At 54.2% G+C, this 23,064-nt stretch overlaps 2 protein-coding genes across 2 annotated transcripts; both read left to right on the forward strand.

The window, feature by feature from the left end:
• Window positions 1-6,264: 6,264 nt before the first annotated feature.
• Window positions 6,265-7,014, forward strand: LOC119094928 (uncharacterized). The gene has a single exon (XM_037217838.1). It carries the CDS (start codon window positions 6,265-6,267, stop codon window positions 7,012-7,014), a length of 750 nt encoding a protein of 249 aa, XP_037073733.1.
• A 102-nt stretch (window positions 7,015-7,116) lies between these two features.
• On the forward strand, window positions 7,117-9,921 carry LOC119094929 (uncharacterized). The gene is made up of 3 exons (XM_037217839.1): window positions 7,117-7,539; window positions 7,745-7,924; window positions 9,820-9,921. Exons 1-3 carry the CDS (start codon window positions 7,117-7,119, stop codon window positions 9,919-9,921), a joined length of 705 nt encoding a protein of 234 aa, XP_037073734.1.
• The last annotated feature ends 13,143 nt before the right edge of the window (window positions 9,922-23,064 follow it).

Genomic DNA, 23,064 nt, shown 5'->3' on the forward strand with positions numbered 1-23,064 from the left:
GTCCCCATTGGAAACGCCGAATCGAGTTGTGCGAGGTTGACATGCAGATCGGTGCGGCCTCGAGAGAAGGAGATGGACATCTGGACACGCTGGACATGTGGTAAAGAGCGAGCGCCTTGTTTGGCGTGGCTGACATCGACAGATTACCTGACCACTTGCCAGATAGAGACGGCCTGATCCGGGGAGACGGTGTCTTGACATTGTGTCGCATGCTCAGTTACGCGTAGTCCTGGCTGGTGCGAGGCCCGGATGCAAATGTATCCGTGCCGTTTGGTGAATGGCTCAATGTACATACAACAGGCTCTCTTTACTACCAAGTCCTCGGAATCAAATGTCAGCCATGCACAGCATTAGGAATAGCCATCAAAGATGTCACAAAGCACGTGCCACATACATGCTCACGCCGCGGGGGAGGAGCCAGTTTCCTGGCAAGGCGGTGGTGGCTTAGGATTGACAAAGGGCTCCTCATGATGACGGTGACGGTGACCCCCGCCCCCCCAAAAAAGCTAAAATCGCCAGATGTGACTCACTTGTTCATGCCGGACATAGCCTTCTTTGTCATAATGCTGTTTTTACCTGACATGGTCGAAACAGAACCCAGAGGCTACCGCGATATCAACTCTGTTTTAATTTTAAATTCAATAACCTGAAGAAATCAGGCAGAACTGCTTAGAAATAGTCGTCGACGCTCCACCTTCAATAATGATTCAGTAGATTGTTTCGTGAACTGGTAGAATTTTGAAGCTTTGCCAAAGTTTGGATATTGGTTCCACAGAGGCATTGAGGAGCCTGTAAATGTAGCTTGCAGATCGAAATGGTTCAAAACTTTAACTCAACTGGTCAGCCAATGTTTGCCTGTAGATTATCCACATTCGGTCAGAACCGATTAGTGAGAACAATTATGTGACGGAGTTTTGAACATTGGCGCTTGCAAACCTTAACAGCAAAAACCTCGACTACCGGTGTTCCGGTCTCCATAGGTTGCGCGGTGTCTGCTCAGCGGTCGCACAAATCGATGGCCAACGGACGGCCGAAAATATGGTGACGGAACTGGAAATAATGCGTAGAATGCCTGTTTTGTCGTTTTTTTCGTTTTGTGGATAAAGACATCCATGACATCCATGACATAATGTACCATTAATGCGAGATTTTTTCAGAATAATTATTGTTCTGGCGTTGAAAGTTCATTTCCTCAGATTGCATTGTTCAGTAATTGTGCCATAGGATGCCCCTAACTAAATCTTGAAGATTAAAGGTAGGATGAACATAAGCTTAAGGGGAATGTTTCACACTTGAAAATCCTGAAGCAAGCATCAGATATGATGACACGAGCATTGATATGCGTGCTGTCGAGTTGACTGCGCGAAATTTCTGGTAAATAGTAGTGTTTGCTGTACCAAATATCGTTATGCACTCGTGGTTAGCCCTTTCTCGTGGCGTCATTGCACGTCTCGTCGATGGTCCTCTCCGATCCCTATCACCGCAAGTAGCTCTGAAGCACCGATGTCAGATTGTGAAGCAGGTCAGTGTTGGCACCGTACACTGGGCGGCAGGGTGGCTGCGGACCTGTGACCACTGGATCTGTTGCTGGAGGTGTTCACAGTGACAGACACTGTGAGGCTGATGCTGGAGGTGTTCACAGTGACCGACACTGTGGTGTTGTTGCTGGAGGTGTTCACACTGACAGACACTGTGAGGCTGTTGCTGGAGGTGTTCACAGTAGCTGACACTTTGGGACTGTTGCGGGAGGTGATCATAGTGAGACACTGTGGGGCTGTTGCTGGAGGTGTTCAGAGTGGACGGTGGTGGTGGGGGACGCGCGCAGCCACCAGCTGGTGAGGCTGAAACTGAAAGCTCCGGTATGTTTCGCTGGTTTGCAGTCGCGGCTTAGCATTGGACTGCCGCCCTTCGAGACGCATTCTCAGCCTTGTTTTCTCATTTTCTCAGCATCACTGGCATTGTCTTGCTCGCGTTTGGTCTTTTCACCCGCGCCGCACTTTTCTTTTTCGTGGTCTTACCCTCCCTGATAACCCACACCCCTTCTCCAATCAGCCTCTCTCGTCCATGGCCTTTGCCTCCCGCGGTCTCTGTCCCCGGCGCTCCGGACTACCCCACATGACCGGCCGGCCGGCTGCGCCACCGCCGCAGGAGAACCGGCGGCTGATGAGCCGCGTGTACCACGTGCAGCGGCTGGTGCGCCGGTGTCGGCGCGAGTGCCGGCTGGTCACCGACCGGCTGCACCAGCACGGCGACGACTACCGGGCGGCGGCGCTGCGGGCGCCCGCTCCGGCACCGCCGCCGCCTGAGCGGGCCGACGAGCCGTCGGAACCGGTGAGACTCGGACTGACCTAGCGGACGGGCTAATGTGACTGAAGTGATGCTGAGATTGTCGGCTTGTATACGTAGGGCGACGTGCGGTATGTTGGCGATGTGTTTTATTTCATTGGCGGCGGCTGCAGCAATGAAGGGGTCTCGTCGACAACCACGCGAAATGGCGAAGGCTGTGGAAAACTTACCCGAAACGATCCGGTGGTCGCCCGTATTAGACGGGACATGAGGCCTTTACTTTAAGCAAGTGGTGGTCCGGATATCTGGGACTATACCACCGTGGATCGTAATCGTTGCTGAGCACACTAACAGTGCGCATGGTCGACAGCATCGATGTGACCTGCTGAGCACACTCTCAGTGCGCATAGTCGATGGCATCGATGTGACCTACTGAACACACCCTCAGTGCGTATAGTCGACAGCATCGATATGAACTGCTGAGTGTTGGGATGCAAGGTATCTGCATCATTTCCCTTTATAAAGGGAACGTGATGCAGGGATTTGGTAGTCCGTTGTTTTGTTAATTTTGTGTGGCAGCACCGAACCACAGCTGCTGCCAAGATCCCGAGTCGTGTGAGTGAGGGGCTTAAAACATAAAACATCAATCATATTTGTTTATAGCGGGGCGAACCCGAGTGACACTCTCCCACGCGGACACAACATGGCGCAGTCGGCCGGACACGATCCTGCGCTGGAAAACTCCATTATGGCGGCGCAGCATCCGCCGGACGCCGAGCCGGCAGCAGCGCAAGTGGCGGAGGCGGCGGTGGCGGCGGCGCAGGCGCCGCCAGCGGTTTTACAGCCCATGCAGGCCGCCGCGGAGGAACACAAGACGTCCACAGTTGATATGCTGGCACAGCTGGTTATGCAGCAACAGCAGCAGATGACCGAGGTAATGACGCGACTCACGTCACCTGGGATAGCCGCCGCGCAGCCAGCGAGCCAGGTGACTCAACGCGCCACAAATGAAACAGCCAGCAGTGGTCTGCCGCGCCGGCGATCCACTGTTTCTGCGCCGCGGCTGCCGCCTTCTGCATCCCTGCGGGACTCTGATACATGGCGCTACCGGTTCCAGGAGTTCCGCGTCTCCGAGCGCTTATCGGAGCTGCCGCCCGCCGAGCAGCGGGCTACGCTGCTGACATCACTGGACGACGAGTGGCTGAGAGTCGTGCGTTTCAGTCTGCCCATATCCACGACCGAGGAGGACATTGATGTGAATATCACCGCAATGCTCGCGCATCTGCGGCGGCAACAAAATCCTGTGTTGGATCCCCGGTATTTCGATACCCGAGTACAGGAGCGCGGAGAGGCGGTGGACCAAATCTGTGCGCCCTCCGTGAGATCGCTGCGTTTTGTGATTTCTGCCCAGCCTGCTACGACGATCGTCTGCGCGACCGGCTGATGGTCCTCAACAACGACGAGGGGGCTCGCCACCGCATGCTGGAGGTGCCCGACCTGACGTTGCGCAAGGCCATCGACAAATGCCGGACGTCGGAAAATGTAGCGAACAGCAGCACGGCAATAGGCGTCTCGGCGGCGGTTTTAAAGGTCTCGAGCTACCGCCGGTCGCGTAGCCGAGCGGTCAGTCCTAGCAGCCCCAGCCCCAGCGCTTCGAGCACAGACGGCCGGACCGGGCCGACATGTCGGAGGTGCGGTGCGCGGCCCCATACCGACGGTGCAACGTGCCCGGCGGCGTCCCGGAGATGCCATTCCTGCGGTCAAGTGGGACACTTCACCGTTGTGTGTCCCACCGGGGCCGGTCGTGACGGCGGTCCATCGACACCGACGCCTGGCCGTGCAAGGTCGACGGGCGGGCGCCGGCGGATGTCGCTGGAGGCGCACGCTCAAGTGAGCTCGGAGCGCGAGCCGTCAATCCGACGCACGGAACGCGTAGCTGACATGCTGTAACGAGGACACATGGCCCATCGGACCCCGCGTGCGCCTGCAGCTGCGCCGCGCGGACGGCGGCGTGTCGGAGACGGAAAGGACGCCGGACACAGGAGCTGAGACCTCAGCCCAACGGCTTCGCAGCGCGGAAGAGATGGGCCTGCGTGGTGAGGACCTTCAGCCGCCAGTCACCCGTCTGCTGAACGCCGACAACCGGGAAATGGAGTGTGTCGGCACCGGCAGCGTCACACTGCAGCTGGGTGACGTCATCAGGACAGTGGATGTGTCCGTGATTCGCAGTCTGCACAGCCCTCTGCTGTCCTGGCACGACTGCATGGAGCTCAGCATACTCCCTCCGAGCTTCCCGGCGCAGATTCCATAGGTCAGCAGCGGCCCGCCGCGCCAGCCGACGCCGGATCAGCATGTCATCGGATCAGCATGTCACCGGATCAGCATGTCACCGCTGTGTCACTGCCCGTGGCGCCCTCTCCGCTGGCCGCCGGGTACCAGCGCTCGTTACCGGGGAGAAGGAGGGCCGACGGTGTCAGTGGCGGCGGCGCACGGCGCCGCGCAAGAGGCTGCGTCGAAGCAGCGAGAAACCGGCTCGTCCTCAGACACAGAAATGGAACTGCCCATAACACAGTCGGAGCGCCTCGCTGGGACCGGCAGCGCCGCCGCGACACAGTAGAAAACCAGCGGCGACGCCCCGGCACAGCAGAGCACCGGTGGCGCCACCTGGACACACCAGGAGACAGGTGGCGCCTCCTCAGTACGGCAGCGAACCGGTGGCGCCCCCTCGGCACAGCAACGGAAACGTCAGTTTGAAGCACTGAAGGCTGAGTTTCCCCGCGTCTTCGACGTCCAATCACCTCCGCGGAAGATGTTGGGGGAGCCGATGCGAATAGAGCTGACGGATGAAGCCGCTCTCCATGCGCTATCGACGGCGAGGAACATTCCGTTCTGCTGGAGACAGGATGTCAGAGAGCAGCTGGACGACCTCCTCATCAAGGACATCTTAGAGCCCATCGAGCACCCCACGCCATGGTGTCACCCCATCGTCCCGGTGGTGAAGCGGTCGCCAGGTGGTGCAGTGTCAGGCTGCCGCCTCACGGTCGATTTTACGAAGCTGAATCGATTTGTGAAGAGGCCGGCCCACCCAGTCCGCTCGTCGCAGGACGCGGTGGCGGCAATACGCCTGGGGCGACTGTCTTCACCAGGCTGGACAGCAAGGCCGGCTACCACCAGGTCCTTCATCACGCCGTGCGGCAGTTTCAGGTACAAGAGGGCCCCAATGGGCGTCGTCAGCTCAGGCGATGTGTACGACCAGCGCGGCGATGCCTCCCTGGGAGACATCCCGAACACCTGCAAAGTGGTGGGCGATGTGCTCGCCTATGACTCTGAGTATGAAGCCCATGTGGTGCACGTACGCCAAATACTTCAGCGGTGTGAAGAGCATGGGAGCACCCTGAACCCGAAAAAATGCTGCTTCGCGGAGGCGGAAGTAGAATTCTGCGGCTACAGCATCAGCTCGACTGGCTACATCGCTGACGATAAGAAGATTCGGGCCATCAAGTCGTTCCTGAAGCCCAGCAACACCACTGGCATGAGATCGTTCCTCGGCCTGGTCAACCATCTGGGGTCCTTCTCCTCTGACGTCACCGCGGCCGCGGAGCCGCTCCGTCAGCTGATCGGCCGCGGAACGCCTGACTATGGACGCTGGCCCACGATCAGGCGTTCGCCGCCGTGAAGATGGCGCTGCTGTCGCCTACCGTGCTGGACTTCTTCAATCCGCTGCGGCGGATGGTGCTGGAGACTGACGCAGCCGGCGCCGGCGGTGTCGGCTTCCGTCTCCGTCAGCTGGACAGGGCCTCAGGACAGGGCAGGCCTCCGTCAGCCGGTGGCGCCTGATCCAGTGCGGATCTCGGTTCCGGAGACTCGGTTCTCGGTTCCGTGACTCCGTCGGAGCCGGAGTCACGCTACGCAGTGACTGAACTCGAGCTGCCGGCCCTGGCGTGGACGTGCCGAAAATGCAGCACATATCTCAGCGGTATGCAGCAGTTCGAGGTGATGGCGGATCATCGGCCATTGATCCCCATTCTCAACTCGAAGAGCATGGCGGATATCGAGAACCCTCGTCTACAGTGTCTCCGGGAGCGACTCAGCCAGTTCAACTTCGTCGCCACCTGGCGGCAGGGAAAGCTGCACGCCATCCCAGACGCGCTGTCTCGAGCGCTCGTCGATGGCCCAACACCTGACGACGAGGAAGCGGAACAAGACGTCAGTCACCAGATCGCCAGCATGGTCGCCAGGCTTATCAGTGGCGTCACCGTCACCGACGGTGGCGCCAGCCCGTTCCGGGACGTCCTACTGTCAGAACTCCGCGCCGCCGCCGAGGAGGACCCGGAGATGATTGCGCTGAAAGATGCCATCTTGACCGGTTTTTCAGGGCATCGGACGCAGCTGCACCCGCTGCTGGGCCCCTACTGGGGCCTCCGAGACTGTTTGGTGGTGGATGACGGCCTGGTGGTGTGCGGCCGGCGGTTGGTAATACCGCAGTGCCTCCGTCGCGCTACTCTCCAGAAGCTTCACGCCAGCCACCAGGGAGTCGAGCGGACCACGAGGCGGGCACGGCAGGCGGTGTACTGGCCCCGGGTGGACCAGGACATGGCGAACTTCATCGGCGCCTGCAGCAAATGTCAACTGCACCTGCACAGTCAGCAGAAAGAGCCCATGATGACAGAGAAGGCACCCTCGCGAGTGTTTGAAGCCGTCTCCGTGGACTACTTTGCCTGGGCCTGACGGACCTTCCTGGTCTACGTTGACCGCCTCTCTGGCTGGCCATTCGTGTCACGCGTAACCGGAGAGGCGTCGACCAGATACCTGGTGAGCAGCCTACGCGGCATGTTCGCCGCCACCGGTGTACCGGCCTACATCAGGACCGACGTAGGGCCCCAGTTCAGCGCCCGGCTCACCCGTGAGTTCTTCCGCCGGTGGGGTGTGGACCATCAACAGTCGACACCTCACTACCCGCAGTCCAACGGGCACGCGGAGGCGGCCGTCAAGGCCGTCAAGCGGCTCGTGCAGAAAACCACCGCCGGCGGAGACCTGAACACGGACGATTTCACAGCCGGTCTGCAGGAGCTGAGAAACACCCCGCGGACGGACGGCCGATCTCCAGAGCAGATCTTGTACGGTCACCCGCTGCGCTCAGCCGTCCCGGTGCACCACCGTACGTTCGCTCAACGCTGGCGGGAGGCCGCGGACGACTGCGATACCAAGGCGGCAGAACTTCTGGAGCGCTCCGTAGAGCGGTGTGACGAGTCGGCGAGGGTGTCACCGCCCGCTGCGGGTCAGACAGCGCGTCCTCATCCAGGATCCGACCTCTGATCTGTGGGACCGCACCGGCACCGTCACTGGCGTCGGATCGCGGCGTGACTACCTAGTCCTGTTACCGAGCGGCCGCATCTTCTGGGGGAATCGTCGGTTCCTCCGCCCGTTTCAACCCCTGATCGCCAGCGCCGGCAATCAGGAGGACAATGTGGCGACCAGCGACGGTCAGAATCACGGAGTGGATGGACCAGATGATGGCGCCGCCGGCGCCTTGCCCAGTGAGCACCTGACGTGCCCCGATGACGCCGGAGACGAGGACCGCTCAGCGCTGAGCACCGCCGAGCCAGAGGTCGCCAATGACAGCGCGTCGCCCAGCTTGGCCGGTGGCCTGCCACGACCCGCGGCTGACACACCCGCCAACACCGCGCCGGTGCCTATGTTGTCGCCGCCACCTCCGCTCCGATCCCTTCGACCCACTCGGCGGCAATCTGTCCGGTGGTCAAACCCGGTGTCGAGCACGGTTAGGTCTCCGGACGTCGCTGCCGCCTCGCCACCCAGCTTAGCCGGCGACCAGACGCGCGTTGCGTCTGACATCACGCCCATCACGGACCCGGCGCCTGCGACGTCACCGCCGCCCCCGCCCCCGCCCCCGCCCCAGCGGGAGCCGAGGATTCGCCGCCGACCACAGCGTCTGTCCATCGGGTGGTCAGAACCGACATACAGGTATGTGTGAACGACCCCTCCCCCTCCCCCTCTACGCATCAGCCGGCAGCCCTCGTGTGTTTCTTGTTTTGCCGCAGCCTGAGCTCATTCCGCCTAGTTATATTTCTAGTCGCGTTAAGGCGTTAAGCGTGAAGTCACGCTTATGTGTTAACCTTGGACTCATGTTAGAAGTCCGGCGTCTTCCCTTCCGCAAACGTCTTGGAGGGAGGTGTTGGGATGCAAGGTATCTACATCACTTCCCTTCATAAAGGGAAAGTTATGCATGGATTTGGTAGCCCGTTTTTTGTTTATTTTGTGTGTCAGCACCGAAATACACTTGCCGTTAAGATTCCGAGTCGTGTGCGTGTGGGGCCTAAAACATGAAACACCAATCATATTTGTTGACAGTGGGGCGAACCCGAGTGACACTCGCCCACGCGGACAACACCGAGCACACTCATTGGGCATGGTCGACAGCATCGATATGACCTGCTGAGCACACTCTCAGTGCGCATAGTCGACAGCATCGATATGACCTGCTGAGCACACTCATTGCGCATAATCGACAGTGTCGATAGGAACCGCTGAGCACACTCGGTTTGCATGGTCGACGCTGTTCCGTTGTCATGTCGTCCACAGAACTCTGGCGGTCTCAGCAAACAGGGCTTGACGAAGCAGCTGGCTGCCAATTGGAGTCCCATGTCTTACGACAAAAAGCAGGTTCATGGACGCTTCAAATTTGGGCGCCACCCAACAGAGAGAGTGACGAGCCAGAGCAGATGCCGTCTCCCTCCCCTTCCCCTCTCCACGCGCGGTATAGACGATACCCCAGGTCCGGTGCGACGTTTAGGAGGCGGGCCAGTAGAGCATGCACGACGCAGTATCAGATACGGCACATTAAAGCGGGTGCCACCCATCCCTGTAGTATGTTCACACAAACCCCCGGAGTGGGTGCCTTCCCACAATAGAGCCGTGTGTTGTTGCTTTAGTACCCATCGACTGCAGGGGTCATTGCAGGACAGGAAATCCCATCGGAGAAGAGTCGATTGCAAGCGAGCTGACGCAACTTTCGGTTAGTCACGGTTGCTAGGCATGCTCGGCTAGAAACTGGAGACGATCTTCTTCCCTCGCTCCACAGATGCCCCATCTAGAAGACACACACAACTTCAGCTTTATTCACTTGATAACTGAAGACTGGCTCGTTGTCGAATTGCTTGCAACTATTATTACACGCACGACATCACCCTGAATGTCCAGAGTAGGGCTGTGAAGCATGCAACCACTTCCCTCTGAACTTCATTGGAACACTTTTTCACTAAGCTCGTCAACTCTCATTTCTTTCACATTGAGAGAAGCAGACCAGCTCGAAAGTTGTCGAGGGACACAATGGGTTTAGGTGCCCAGAAAACAGTGAAAGAAACTTTCATCAGTAAGCGTGATGACGTAGGTTCGTGGAAGAGTAACCTCCGCTGAAAACCTCACATGCCTGTTCAGCTATACTCAAGCACAGCCGCTCGCCGCCTCGCCGCCCTCGTCCGAAGTCCGCTGCCACACTGCGCGTACCGTTCGCAGATATACGTGGACCGGTACGAGCGCGACAAGCGGCAGTATACGCTCGTCATGCAGTCGCACCGGAAGGCGCGCAGCCGGCCGGCCGGCGCCGCGCCCTGCTGAGGTGGGGACGGTGAGCCCTCGGAAGCGGCGGCGGCGACCCTCCGAAGGCGGCGGCGGCCGCCCCTCGGTGGCAGCAGCGGTGGCCCCTCGGTGGCGGGTCGCGGGTCCGCTGAAGCCCGACTCCGCGGCCGTGTCCAGCTAAGCAGGCCGGTGGACGTCCGGCGCCGGTGGGCTGTGCTGGCTGGCCAGGCTCCCGCACTCTCAGGAGCGATGGGTGACCACTGCGGCGATGGTGGAGAGTCTCGGAGCATGCTGCCCGCCCATCTCGTGAAGCGCCCGGGTGCTTCCGAATGCCGTTGGGAGTGTCCGAGGCGCCTGTAGAAATAACAGTGCCGGCAGGGCGCCGCTGTAGCCCCGACTTGCCAGCGAGTGCTCAGGAGCGGCCGGGACGCAGTCGCTGTCTGTCGTGTGACGTCGTCAGCCCTGCTGAGTGGCGAGCTGGGTCGCTCGCCGCCTTACACGCCATGACGTCACCGCTGGCTAATGACGTCACGTGTGATGTGAAGTTCCTGGTCACGACCGCTGCCGTGTGGTAGTGCGGTCGGCTGATGTTGCTTTGATCTCGTGTGGGACAAAATGGCAATGTTTGGTGTTGCCATGTTCAGACTTGCGTCACGTTATGTCGGCACCTTCTTTCTCTTACGATTATGACAGATTCCGCCTCAGGGTGGGGTCTGGCCACCAGGCTGAGATGGCCACTAGATGCCGTCATACCTCAGGGTGGGGTCTGGCCACCAGGCTGAGATGACCACTAGATGCCGTCATACCTCAGGGTGAGGTCTGGCCACCAGGCTGAGATGGCCACTCAGATGCCGTCATACCTCAGGGTGGGGTCTGGCCACCAGGCTGAGATGACCACCAGATGCCGTCATACCTCAGGGTGGAGTCTGGCCACCAGGCTGAGATGGCCACTAGATGCCGTCATACCTCAGGGTGGGGTCTGGCCACCAGGCTGAGATGGCCACTCAGATGCCGTCATGTCTCAGGGCGGGGTCTGGCCAGCAGATGCCGTCATACCTCAGGGTGGGGTCTGGCCACCAGGCTGAGATGGCCACTAGATGCCGTCATACCTCAGGGTTGGGTCTGGCCACCAGGCTGAGATGGCCACTAGATGCCGTCATACCTCAGGGTGGGGTCTGGCCACCAGGCTGAGATGGCCACCAGATGCCGTCATACCTCAGGGTGGGGTCTGGCCACCAGGCTGAGATGGCCACTCAGATGCCGTCATGTCTCAGGGCGGGGTCTGGCCAGCAGATGCCGTCATGTCTCAGGGCGGGGTCTGGCCACCAGGCTGCAAGTCTGGGCGTACGATTGAAACGGTGGCGCTGTCGCATATGGGTACAGGGATGCCATCTAGCGGCGGGCGATTGTTTCGTGTGAGATTCGCTGTGTGTTGTTATGTTTGCACATGCGTTATTCGCACTATCGTTTTACCAATCGTATGAATGTTGTATTGTTGCCGATGCCAATGCTTCGTGAAGAACCCAGCTGCCAGAATCACACCGAAAAGGGGAATGTCGGTGTTAGAGACGGCGAATGTAAAATGCACGACTGTTTGATTACTGTGAACGACTTGCGTTGATTTCAGAAATAAATGAGGTTACATCCCTGAAACGATCTTTTTGTTCGTTTTGTTTTGTTTGCAAAGTTCTGCATATGGGGGTGCTGCCTGGCGGTGGCCTTAGGGCGGCACCGTCACACGTGTGCGGATTAATTGGAGACACGTGATTTCAGTGCTACGGTGCCCGCAGCTAATGCGTGTGCACGATTTACGCCTAACAAGTTATAGGACGGCGCCCCAGCTGGCCTTCGCTGTCAACTGAAGCTGTGTGTCCGGCTGGCAGGGACTGGAGGCTGGTGTCGGTGCGGACCAGTTCAGTGAAGCGTCGGCAGCTGGCCTCCTCTGACAGCTCAGATCGCGTCCTACCGCTTGATATAGCGGAGGAAACGTATCTGCACATCTAACGCTTGAGATATCGGGGCAAACTGATTTGTATATCTGCCGCTGGGATATCGTGGTAGGCGGATTTGTACATCCACCGATTGAGATATTGGGATAGTCTGATTTGTACATCTGCCGGTTGAAATATAGGGGTAGACATATCTGCACATCTGCCGCTTGAGATATCGGGGTAGACAGACATGTACATCTACCATTTGAGATGTCGGGGTAGAGAGATTTGTACATCTACCACTTGATATGTCGGAGCAGGCGGGTTTGTACATCTGCCACTTAAGATATCGGGGTAGATAGATTTGTTCATCCACCGCTTGAGACATCGGGGAAGACTGACTCCTACACCTGCTACTTGAGATATCGGGGTAAATGGACCCCCACATCTACTGCTCGAGTATATCTGGATAGGCAGATTTGTACATCTACCGGTTGAGATATCGGGGTAGACGAGTTTGTATGTCCGCCGCTTGGGATATTGGGGTAGACAGACTTGTACGTCTAACACTTGAGATATCGGGGTAGACAGATTTGTACATCTACCACCTGAGACATTGGGGTAGCGGATTTGTGCATCTGCCGTTTGAGATATCGGTGTAGACGGGTTTGTACATCTACCGCTTGAGATGTCAAGGTAGACGAAGTCGTTCATTTGGCGATTTCGTGCCCACTGGCTCACAGTCTGGCCCGCAACGCTGCGGTTAAAGAGCATGCCGCTGCAGGAGCGAAGCTGCAGAGACGGACACGGGGCTCACATGAAGCAGCTGAGACGGACACGGGGCTCACATGAAGCAGCTGAGACGGACACGGGGCTCACATGAAGCAGCTGAGACGGACACGGGGCTCACATGAAGCAGCTGAGACGGACACGGGGCTCACATGAAGCAGCTGCTGACAGTGACGGCCGAAGGTGATGCGAGCCAGGCGGCACAACTTGCCAGGCCAGTCGCTCCCAAGTGAACATGTAAACGTGCGAATGTACGGTATAGAGTCGATGGCAGCCGATTCTGAACTTCAGCCCGTGCTGGTGATGGCAGGCAAATCAGAACGGACTTATTCAGAAATACAGTTTTCAAGACTGATGGGAGAGATTGAGGATTCTGGCTGGACTTTCTTTAGAACATGGCCTACAGTCATTCTACGGCACACGTCGATCTCACACATGTATTTGTTAACAAAACGTAACAATCACGGGTGAAACTTTGTATCTCTTTGGAGGGCTATGACATCCCCTCATGTTGGTCGCCCCCTCCCCCCCCCCCCCCCTCACTGTCGGGCTGGGCTCCCGCAATATTGGAATGTTTCTCACAACATTGCGCTAGGTATTCAAGATAGAAAGCCTGGCGTCAACACCCGGTTTTTAAAAAGTTACTTAAAACGTTGCATTGAAAATTTGGCTGCATGGAACCCATGTAAATTTTAGCGATATATTTCTTTGTTTCCCAAGGTATAAAACGCATCGTAACTGAACTATTTGGCTTAAAATGTTTTTATATTATGCTGGCTGAACGAGGCACGAACACTGCACTTCATGAAACTGTGGATGAATGCAGAATTCAAGCTCGTCTTTGCAATCCGTCCAGTGCTATGCAGGTCTAGTTGAGCAACGGACCCCACAGTTACAGGGCAAACCACAAAAACACTCCACAGCATTCTAGTCGTTCATTTGGGCGGACCAGGATTTCGTGCGCGTCTCTGAAAAATTTGCTCCACTCACACTGCAAACCTCTCCTTGCTGTATTTGCTCGATGTGAATGTAAACATATTCAGCAGCTAGCTAGTGTTGTTGCCCTACACATGTATCTTCTCCATGGTGATGGACCTTGCTGTAAGTACCGCCCAAGGTAAAGCGCAGTTTCGTTTTGAACTTACTGTCAAGAGCCTAACTTAAATATGCGGACCAAAGGGGTTACGAGCCCCTTCCCATTGGCTGCACTAACTTAAAATGCGGCCAGGAGCGCCGGCAGTGGTTGGAAGCGAGAGAGCGGCACCGCGGTTAAAGGGAGCATCCCACCTTTTTGTACTTGTCACTTATTGTTATATCAGACACCTAGGACTTGATTAGTAGTACCAGCTTTCTTGCAATTCTTCTGAATAGCTTTGTATTTGAAGTAGGATTCCTTCCCTGCGGAAGGAATCTGATTTGACTCGCTGCTGACCACTGCATTATGAAAGCAAAACCTGTCATTTGACTTGCTTTTTCCAACGTGCGTGTTCTGTCCTGTTTGTAACAAGCTGAAATATCACATCGTTAGTGTAATAAGTGCTACGAAAGCTTGAAACACTGTTTATAGAAAATACATGCAAACAAGAAACCATGGTCTCGCGAATTCAATGAAATATTATACTATGGCTTTGATTTTTCCCTTATCGCGTTTGCCACACTTGCTCTTTTCGAGGCGTACTTTGGCTTTTGAACGGAAATGTGATTTGGACCATCTCACGCATTGGTTTAAACTTCAACCAATGTACTCCTCGGTAACAGGCCCTTACCCGCTGGGCCAACCAGAAACGTTCTTTTGTTAACACCAGTAAAGGTGCGCACGATCGTTGTTATGACGACGGTGGTCACCACTGAAGGGAAGAAGCGTGATGCTGTTACAAATCGTCGGCAGCATAATTTGGGCTCGAAAATGACTAAAACTAATATGCTTATTACGCCTTGACGGTGCTGCAGTGGCACTAACCAGTGCTCATATAAGGCGCAACTTGTCCTGAGGTCTCGCCAGGGGCGGATCCAGAGGGATGGGGCACGGAGACATGCCCCCCTCCCCCCCCTTGGACCTCGAAGGGGCCCATTGGCTCCTAGGAGGCTCCATAGCTGGCCGAGCAGGTGCGGTTTTTTAACACAAAACGCAACAAAACGGGAATTTTTAGACTTCCAGGCGATCAAGAACAGTTGTAAGGAAAAGTGAAGGGCCTATGGGAAGTCGCAAAAAAATCATTCAATGATTGGAAAAGCTGTGAACTGGAAGTTTTAATCCTTATTACACTGTCTAGCTTTTTTAGCGGCCCATTCTGTTTCCGGGGGACCTTTACGCCTACTTGCAGTATTATTTCGATCGTTAAGGAGCATTGCCGCCTCCGTGGTCTTGGGGAAAGATGCTGGACTCGTAATCCAGCGGCACTGGGTACGAGTCCCAGAGTGGGCGCATTGTTTGACCCGACTGAAACGGAAAGGCCAGCTGGCAACTGGCCAATGTGGCTCAACCCAGACCCGAGGCGGCCGTGTCGCAGCATTGTGCGGCACGTAAAACCCTCCGCATTCCTGTCCGGCGAAAGGGCGGAGGCAAAATTAGCTGTTGAACTGGACGGCACGCTTGGGTGGTGGGTTCGGAGTACACACAACAAGCTATGCTTAGCAGGTACTCTGAATCCGAAATCACCCATACAAGCCATTCGGGATAAATTTATTTTTTTAAAAAATCCATGTCGCCCTTCACGTCTTTGAATTTGCTCGGAGGGCCCTGCGCTGTCGTTGGGGTCCCTCCTGTTAGCGTGCCGGGGCACTCTTGTCAATCACGGGCCGTTCCACGGATTATTCTGATTCGCCAGAGACACTCTGTGGGCTATAGCCGGAGTCTCATATCTTAACCTGTCGGGATATTCTCGGTTACTCAGGGGCCCTTAACGTGGGTTTCGGTTAACCTACCGACACACTCGCGATATGCTTATGCGCGCTCCGCATTGGTCTGAGGTGTTCCCAACTCTCTGTCACTTGTTTGCTTAGGGCCCCACACTCTTGTCGGGGAACCATCTGATGACCTGCTTGGGCACACTGAGTCGTTCAGGGACCCTCCGCACTACGTCTTGGGTACTTCTTTTCTGAATGGGGGCCTTACGCTCTTGTGAAGACCTATCTGATAACCTGCTCGGGCACATTCCATCGTTCGGGGGCCCTCTACATTGGGCCTTTGGCACGTGCTATTTGAATGGGGCCCTACGCACTTGTCGGGGCCCCTTTTGTTCGCCTCCTCGGCCGCACTTGATTGCTCGGGGGGCCCTGCGCATTGATTTTTGGTGTTTTAATTTCGTGCCCTCTCTTCCTATCGGGGTCATCTGATTCAATCATGGGGGATCTCTACACCTGGTTTGGGGTATTTCCTTTTTGAATGGAGGTCATCCCCTCTTTCCGGAGGCCCTATCTGTCAACCTGCTCTGGCGCACTCGATTATTCGGGGCCCTCTACAACATTTCGCAAGTATTTCATATTTGAACGGAAGCCCCTACGCTCTTGCCGGGGCCCCATCTGTTTATCTGCTCGGGCCCACCCAAAAATCCTGGGGCTCTCCACCTTGTGTCATGGGTACTTCCCATGTCAATGGAGGGCCCTGCGCACCTGCCGGGACCAGGCACTGCTTTGGCCACACCGAATTGTTCGAGGGCCCTATATATTGGGTCTTGCCATTTGAATTTAGGGCAGTACACCCCTGTCTGGGCCACCTGATAATCTGCTTGCGTATACTCCATCTTTCGGGGGCCCACCGCACTGGGCTTTGGGTACTTCTTATTTCAATGGGAGGGGGCCCTACGCCCACGTCGGGCCCTTTCTGATCAGCTGCTCGGGCACATTTCATCATTCTGGGGCCATTTACATAGGGTCTTCGGTGCTTCTCATCCGAATGGAGGACCCTACGCTCCTGACAGGCGCCCTACATGTTAACCCGCTCGGGCGCACTCGATCGTTCGGAGCCCTACACAATACGTCGTGAGTATTTCTTATTTGAATGGATGACCCTATGTTCTTGGCGGGCCCCATCTATTCAGCTGCTAGGGTTGGCGGCGGATGCAGAGGGTTGGCGGGGGGGGGAGGGGAGGCACGGGACCATACCCAATGGACCATGCCGAGGTGACCTAAGGGCTCCGAAGGGGCCTTTAACCAGTCTGACGGACGCAGTTTTCGCACAACAGAAACAACACACTTGGATGCCTTTGGGCCTACAGACGACCAAGGACCATTGTTAGCAAAATTAAAGAGTTTATACGCAAGCAAAGGTTATTCTTCGCTAATTGAGAAAGTGTTCCTTTGGGAAATTTTAGGGCTCATCACGCCATCTAGAGGCATTATGCTGTTGGGTACCTGGGCCGGCATGTCCACTTGCCGGGTCAATCTGATCGCTGAGGAGCTCTCCACGGTGCCCTTGATCTCTTTGCGTTTTCTCGTGGGGCCCAATGTGCTGTTGGGACGCTATCTGCCTCCATTCCTGACCATTATTGATCCATCAGGTTTTTCTCCACGGCTTCTTCCCATGCGCCTGAAAGGCTCTATACACTTTTTTCGGCGGCCTCATAAGCCAGGGCACACTCAGTTGCTCAGGGGCCCTTCATGTAAGTCCCGGATTCTTTCTACTTGCTTGGGTGACCTTGTGCTGTTTCTAGGACACTAACAACGTAAGACACGGAGACACTCGATGCAGAGGGGCCCTCTTCTTTGATCGAGGGCTTTCTCCCTTTGGTTTCATTTGCGGAGGACTCCTCACTCCTATCGAGGCGCGTGTTGTTAACCTGGCCGTGCACTATTGATCGCACAGGGGTATCAATTTATGGTCTTGGATAATTCCCGTTTGCTTAGAGGGTCGCGTGGTTTGACCCTTATATGTTAACCTGCGGGGACATTACCGATCTTTTATGGCCCACCACGTTGGCATTGGGTTCTTTTTGCTTGCTCTGATGACCGTATACTTGTTGACGGGAGCTACGTTACCGGCCTCCTGCGGCACCCATGATCGCTCAGGTTCCGTCCCTATTGGCCTTGGTGCCTTCGTCTTAGAGCAGCAGTCGTATATGGGCCGATGAATTTTTCCGCGCAATTGCCGAATGTAATTTTACATACCGTCGACGTCGCATGTGTCATTTCCATTGGCTATTGAGTGTGACACTTATCATCCTACTGCATCATGTTCTTAAAATATTTTGAATGCTAGGATATGTTGTACTCCTTTATAACAAAGGAGAAAATCTGCATTAGACATCAGCCATCAGCTGATTACATCGCATAGCCGGCTGACCGTGAATACATTAACTAGGAATCAAATCCATGCTTGGTTTGATGGTTGTTAGCAGCCAACCCAAGTTTATTTTGCCTGTTTTTTTTTCGAAACACTTAGCCTCTAAATCACAACTCTTAAAATCAAATGTAGGAATTTAAAATGCAAGAAATGAGTGAGCTTTATGTGTGCGCATGCGTAGCATGCCTAGTTCTACAAGGCTGTACACAGTAAGATGGGTTTCCGTATTTATTAAATAAATAAGTTGAACATACATATGTGTATACCTCTATGCGCATATACATATAAATATACCTATATATATATATATATATATATATATATATATATATGTATATATATATATATATATATATGTATATATATATATATATATATATATTACATGCAACTTGCCTTAAAACGCAATGAGCGAAATGCAAGGATATTTTTTCAGGAACTGGAGGGGTCCCACAATGTTGCGTGCCCCCCATTGACGGAATTCTGGATCCGCCCCTGGATTTCACCAGAGAATGTTCCTGAACTATATCCCAAAGGTGGGGCACTCCATTTAAAAAGGGCTCCTTATGGCGGAGAGGCAGCAGGGAATCCAATTCCACCAAAAAATATGCCAGGATATCAGATTTAACTGCTTTTCAGAGATTAACTTTCTTCTGGTTCATGCTGAACTTGTTTGACTGAAAGACAATCCAGGCGTTATCAAAAGATTGAGTTCGTCACTTATCTATGAGTAAATTAAGTGAAATAAGCAGGGAATTAAATGGCGGTAATCTGCACAGAATAAACCGCGGGCGCTACTCAGTTCAAAATAGTGTATCCGGCCATTTCGATGCAACGATAACAGTTGGGGCATTGCCGGGCTTTCTCGGAGTCTCACAAAGATAATGAACGCTTTACGCCAGCGTAGATCGAAACAGGGTCAAAATTCGTGTTTATACGCCCAACCATTGTTCGCGTGGGAAGTTTCGTCATTTTTTAGAATACGCGAGGAAAAATTATGCAAGAGAGTTTTAAGCATGCACGCTTTAAGCATATTTAAGAAAAAACCGACGCTCGCTCTTGTAGTCACCATGGGCTTCGTGGCTTCGGCACCGTAGCTAAACATTCTGCCGGGACCAAGGCGAAGGGAGGCAAAGAAGGGTGTAAACGGCTACATTTGGGAAAATGTTCCGTTGGACGCTTTATGAAAAAAATCCGTACAGACTTAGAAGGTATTCCTGGTCATAGACTTCACCTGTGTGTGATTTTATATTGATGTTCGTAATAGATAAGCACGCAGACCACCACGGAATCATAACGCAATGGCGTAATCGCGATTGTTCGTGTTGCTTCAAGAGCTAATACCATTCAGAAAATCAACCTCGAAACCACACGAGTGAAATTGTCCAGCCAGTAGCTGTGGGGCCTTTCCGTCCCAACGCGGGATACATAGCGGCTGCTATTCTGGCGATACCGGGACCGCGGCGCCCCGGTCGATCCGGAGGTCTTCATAAGGATCCTTCCAGTCCCGCGACACCGGTGCTGTCACTGAGGCCACATGCCCCTTTGATCTGAGCATGTTGCGCATGATGGAAGCAGAGGCCGTCGCTGGCGTCAAATGATGTCCTTGTCGGCTCAGGGAGTCCAGTAAATGACACCGAGACACCAATTGGGCTTATGAGCCAATCTGGTTGGAAAGGTGCGCAGGGTCCTTCGCTCGGTGCTGGACCCTTTGACTGACACACTGCCTTATTGTGAGCGCAAACCCCTGCATTGTCATTTTTCATGCCTCGTATCACTGTCAAAAGGGTTTTGACCGACACGGCAGGGCTGTTAACATGCGGATCCCGCTCCTGTCACTGTTCAGCAAAATGAGACCCTGGCAGACTTGGGGCCCGTCGCCGACACGGGGTCCCTGCTAGGCACTGTGAGCCCCTACCCAGCACAGGAGCCCTTCACTATGTTAGAGATCCGACCAATGCAAAAGGTTGTTTTCATGCCGGGGCCCTGCCACTTCTTGGGAAAGGAGCCTCAGGGCCCAGACCGGCGGCGCGAAACCGACTGTTCAGCATGAATGGTCTCAGTCAGCTGATTGATACGGAGACACTCACTGCTCCAGGGGTCCCACCATCGGTGCAAGAGGCCGTCTAAATGATTTTTGAGGGTCCAGCCTACTAATTTGGGCCCTTCACACGCCCCCAGCCTGCCCTTTGAACCCTCCGATTGTACCCTTGATAGTCAGCCCATCGTGACCTAAGGTTGGTCACGTGGCCCTCTCCCATCGACGATTGCGTCCTTGGTTCTACATGAAGATAAACGTTTGGGAGCGGGGGGGGGGGGGGGCAATGTGTGGTGTCCCTAGAATTTGAGACCTCTTGAAAATGAAGGTTTTGGGTTCGAAGCCCTTTGTGATGCTTCCGTAACATTGGGCGTCCATAAAACGTTGAGCCTTTAATGCCCGCAATGCTGTGGTAAATTTTGGGCCTCCTTTTGCCGAAGGGGCCGACCGAGGATCTCTTCAAATTGAAAGGCACAGACGTCTTGTTGCCCTGGTTTTGGTGCCCCCTAACATGAAGTTATGGTATTCGTTTAAATGATCCGTTTTATTTGGTGCATCTTGAAAATAACGGTAATTGTGCGCGATTGCCAGGTGCTTTGTGGCATACGGGTTTATCATCTGTTTACAAGAACCCTTTGTTTTGCCAAAGTCCCCGTGGGTGTGTTACGTTTTGCTCGCGACCGAGAGACACTGGGTTCGAGTCAAATACCTGACCGAGTTTGACAGGTCAGCTGGCATCTGTCTGGGGGGGGGGGGGGGACAAACAGAACACTGTCGACTACCGTCTTAACGTATCGTCGACTATCAAGGGCACCAGGGGAGCTCGTTGGGGGGGGGGGGGGAGGAGGGACAAACAGAACACTGTCGACTACCGTCTTACCGTATGGTCGACTATCAAGGGCACTAGGCGGGCTCGTTGCGTGAGCACGCCCTGTTGTTGGCCTATTCCCTCCCATATAATCAAGCCGGTGGTAACGCGGGGCTACCTCCACGTTCGTGCTCCGTGTAATCCAAGGCACGCTTTGGCGTCAAAGTATAGTCTTATTGACATAACGTTGCTGCTCGTTGCTGGGCGAGGAACATGCATTTAAAGCTGAATGAATTCAAACATGCATAAATCAGGTAGTGCGACAGTTCGTGCTGAGGTCTTATGGCGTCCTTAAATCACAGGGCACGCATATATCGTGCGGCTCAATGGGGGCGCACTGGTTTTCACAAATTTGAAACCCTTCATCCTGAGACATGCTGGCCTGCCAGTCTCCACGGTCGGTAGACCAGCACGGTATAATGGTGCGAGGACCAAAACCGGTTTAGCTCAGGGAGTGTGGAAATTAGTGCGCGCTTCGTGTTAGGTCGTCAGGCTGCTAAAGGTGCGCACTCGTCGAATTACACAGCACGTGTTCGTTCCGTGACACCTGATAACGTATCGACTCACGCGACAACTTCTGTGTTGCAAGCCAAGCACGCATTTGGACTCTTTTCGCCTTTAACGTGCACAGCTCGGGAAGTCCTGCGACGCCATGGCCTTTCACTGTCAGAGGCGTTTGCCATGCCACCGGGCTTGGTCGTGTGGTCAAACCTGAGATGATTTCAAGGCTGTAATGAGACGAAATGTTTGCAATATACTTTTTACGCTAATTGCCGTCTTAACTTAACGGGTGGATTTCCAAGCATCTTAACGTGCATGACGGACCGCCAATGAAGGTAAATAAAGGATGCCTCTCGCTATTTATATGCAAGCCATTGTACCTCGGCCAGACTTATACAAATAATTGATACGTTTGTTCACACACCAGTGTTCCGTTGTTTTCAATTAGCGGGATGCAGGTGAACATAGCGTCAAGCCTGAACAAGTAATATGACACTACTTTTGGACATTTTTGGGAATAAGATGCACATACAAAACTGGAGAAGCGAAAAGACCACTTACACCTCCAGACGCCTCCAGCGATGAGAGCATACGGTTACAATAATCTGGGACATTGAGCTTTCAAATGGTTTGCTACATCCCACCTGTTTCCTTCTGTGCAGTAATGAACAATGCGAAGCTGTCTAACGCAAATCCAAGAACAACAGGGAATGGTTTGACACGGAGATCACGGCCACCAACAGCAGGTCGTCAGCTGACCGCTACAGCAGTGCCTGGGCCTAGTGTCTGTTCATCGCATGGGATCTTTTGCCTTTCAGGTGTCACTGCTGTGGTGTAAGAGCCGAAGGCCGCTGCATTGGGTTTGACGTAGAAGTAAGCACCGCGTGCTTACTGCCGGTTTGGGAAATGCTTTGGTTTTAAAAGACATCAAATCACGTCTCATGTTAGCACTGGTAGTGCCTCTCTCGGCACTGTCAACGCATGATAAGAATACAAATTTCAACAATTGTCCAGTCTAAATTACGCTGTCAACGCTTTGTTATAAAATTGCACTTCTCTGCAATTGTGGGGATCATCGTCATCGTTACAGTCGCCGTGGTAACTCCCCTGGCGCGAATAAAAGACCGTTTGTGATTAGCCTAGTTGGTGGCAAGCCCTGTTACCGAGCAGCGCATTGATTGAAGCTACAATCAGTCACTATAAATCATGCGATACTTCTATTCCCAAAGCCAAAGTGCGCCTCGAAAAGAGCCACCGTGGAAAACGCAATTGTGGAGAAATAAAAGCTATTGTATAGCGTTTCATTGACTTTGCGGAGACTTTATGTTTGTCTATCCTTTTGTCTAAGCAGTGGTTCAAGCTTTCGCAGTCTTTATTACACAAATATTTTGACAAATTAGTGCGTTGCAAACATAAAAATACACACACACAAACTTTGGAAAAGCAAGACGAATGAAATGTATTACTTTCATAGGGGTTAGCAGGGAGTCCAATGATACAGCAACCTGCAGGAATGGTTACCTCAAATACAAACTCTGGGCTATTCAAAAGGATTCCGAGAAAACTGGTGTTACTGATCGAACCGTGCCCGTCTGATTGAGATAATCCGAGAAAAGCACAAAAAAGGTTGCGTGCTTCCACTATCACACGACCAGGTCGGAGATAGCATAAGGAACGCTCTCTTGACGGCCGGGGGAGGGGCGGCAGTCTTCACGCCCTGTTGAAATCTAGAAAAATAGGAGATCCAGGGACACCACGTCGCAGGTTAGGTCGA

Source organism: Pollicipes pollicipes, unplaced genomic scaffold (genome assembly GCF_011947565.3).
Source record: "Pollicipes pollicipes isolate AB1234 unplaced genomic scaffold, Ppol_2.1 Scaffold_4219;HRSCAF=4965_pilon_pilon_pilon, whole genome shotgun sequence".
In the NCBI taxonomy this organism is placed as follows: domain Eukaryota; kingdom Metazoa; phylum Arthropoda; class Thecostraca; order Pollicipedomorpha; family Pollicipedidae; genus Pollicipes; species Pollicipes pollicipes.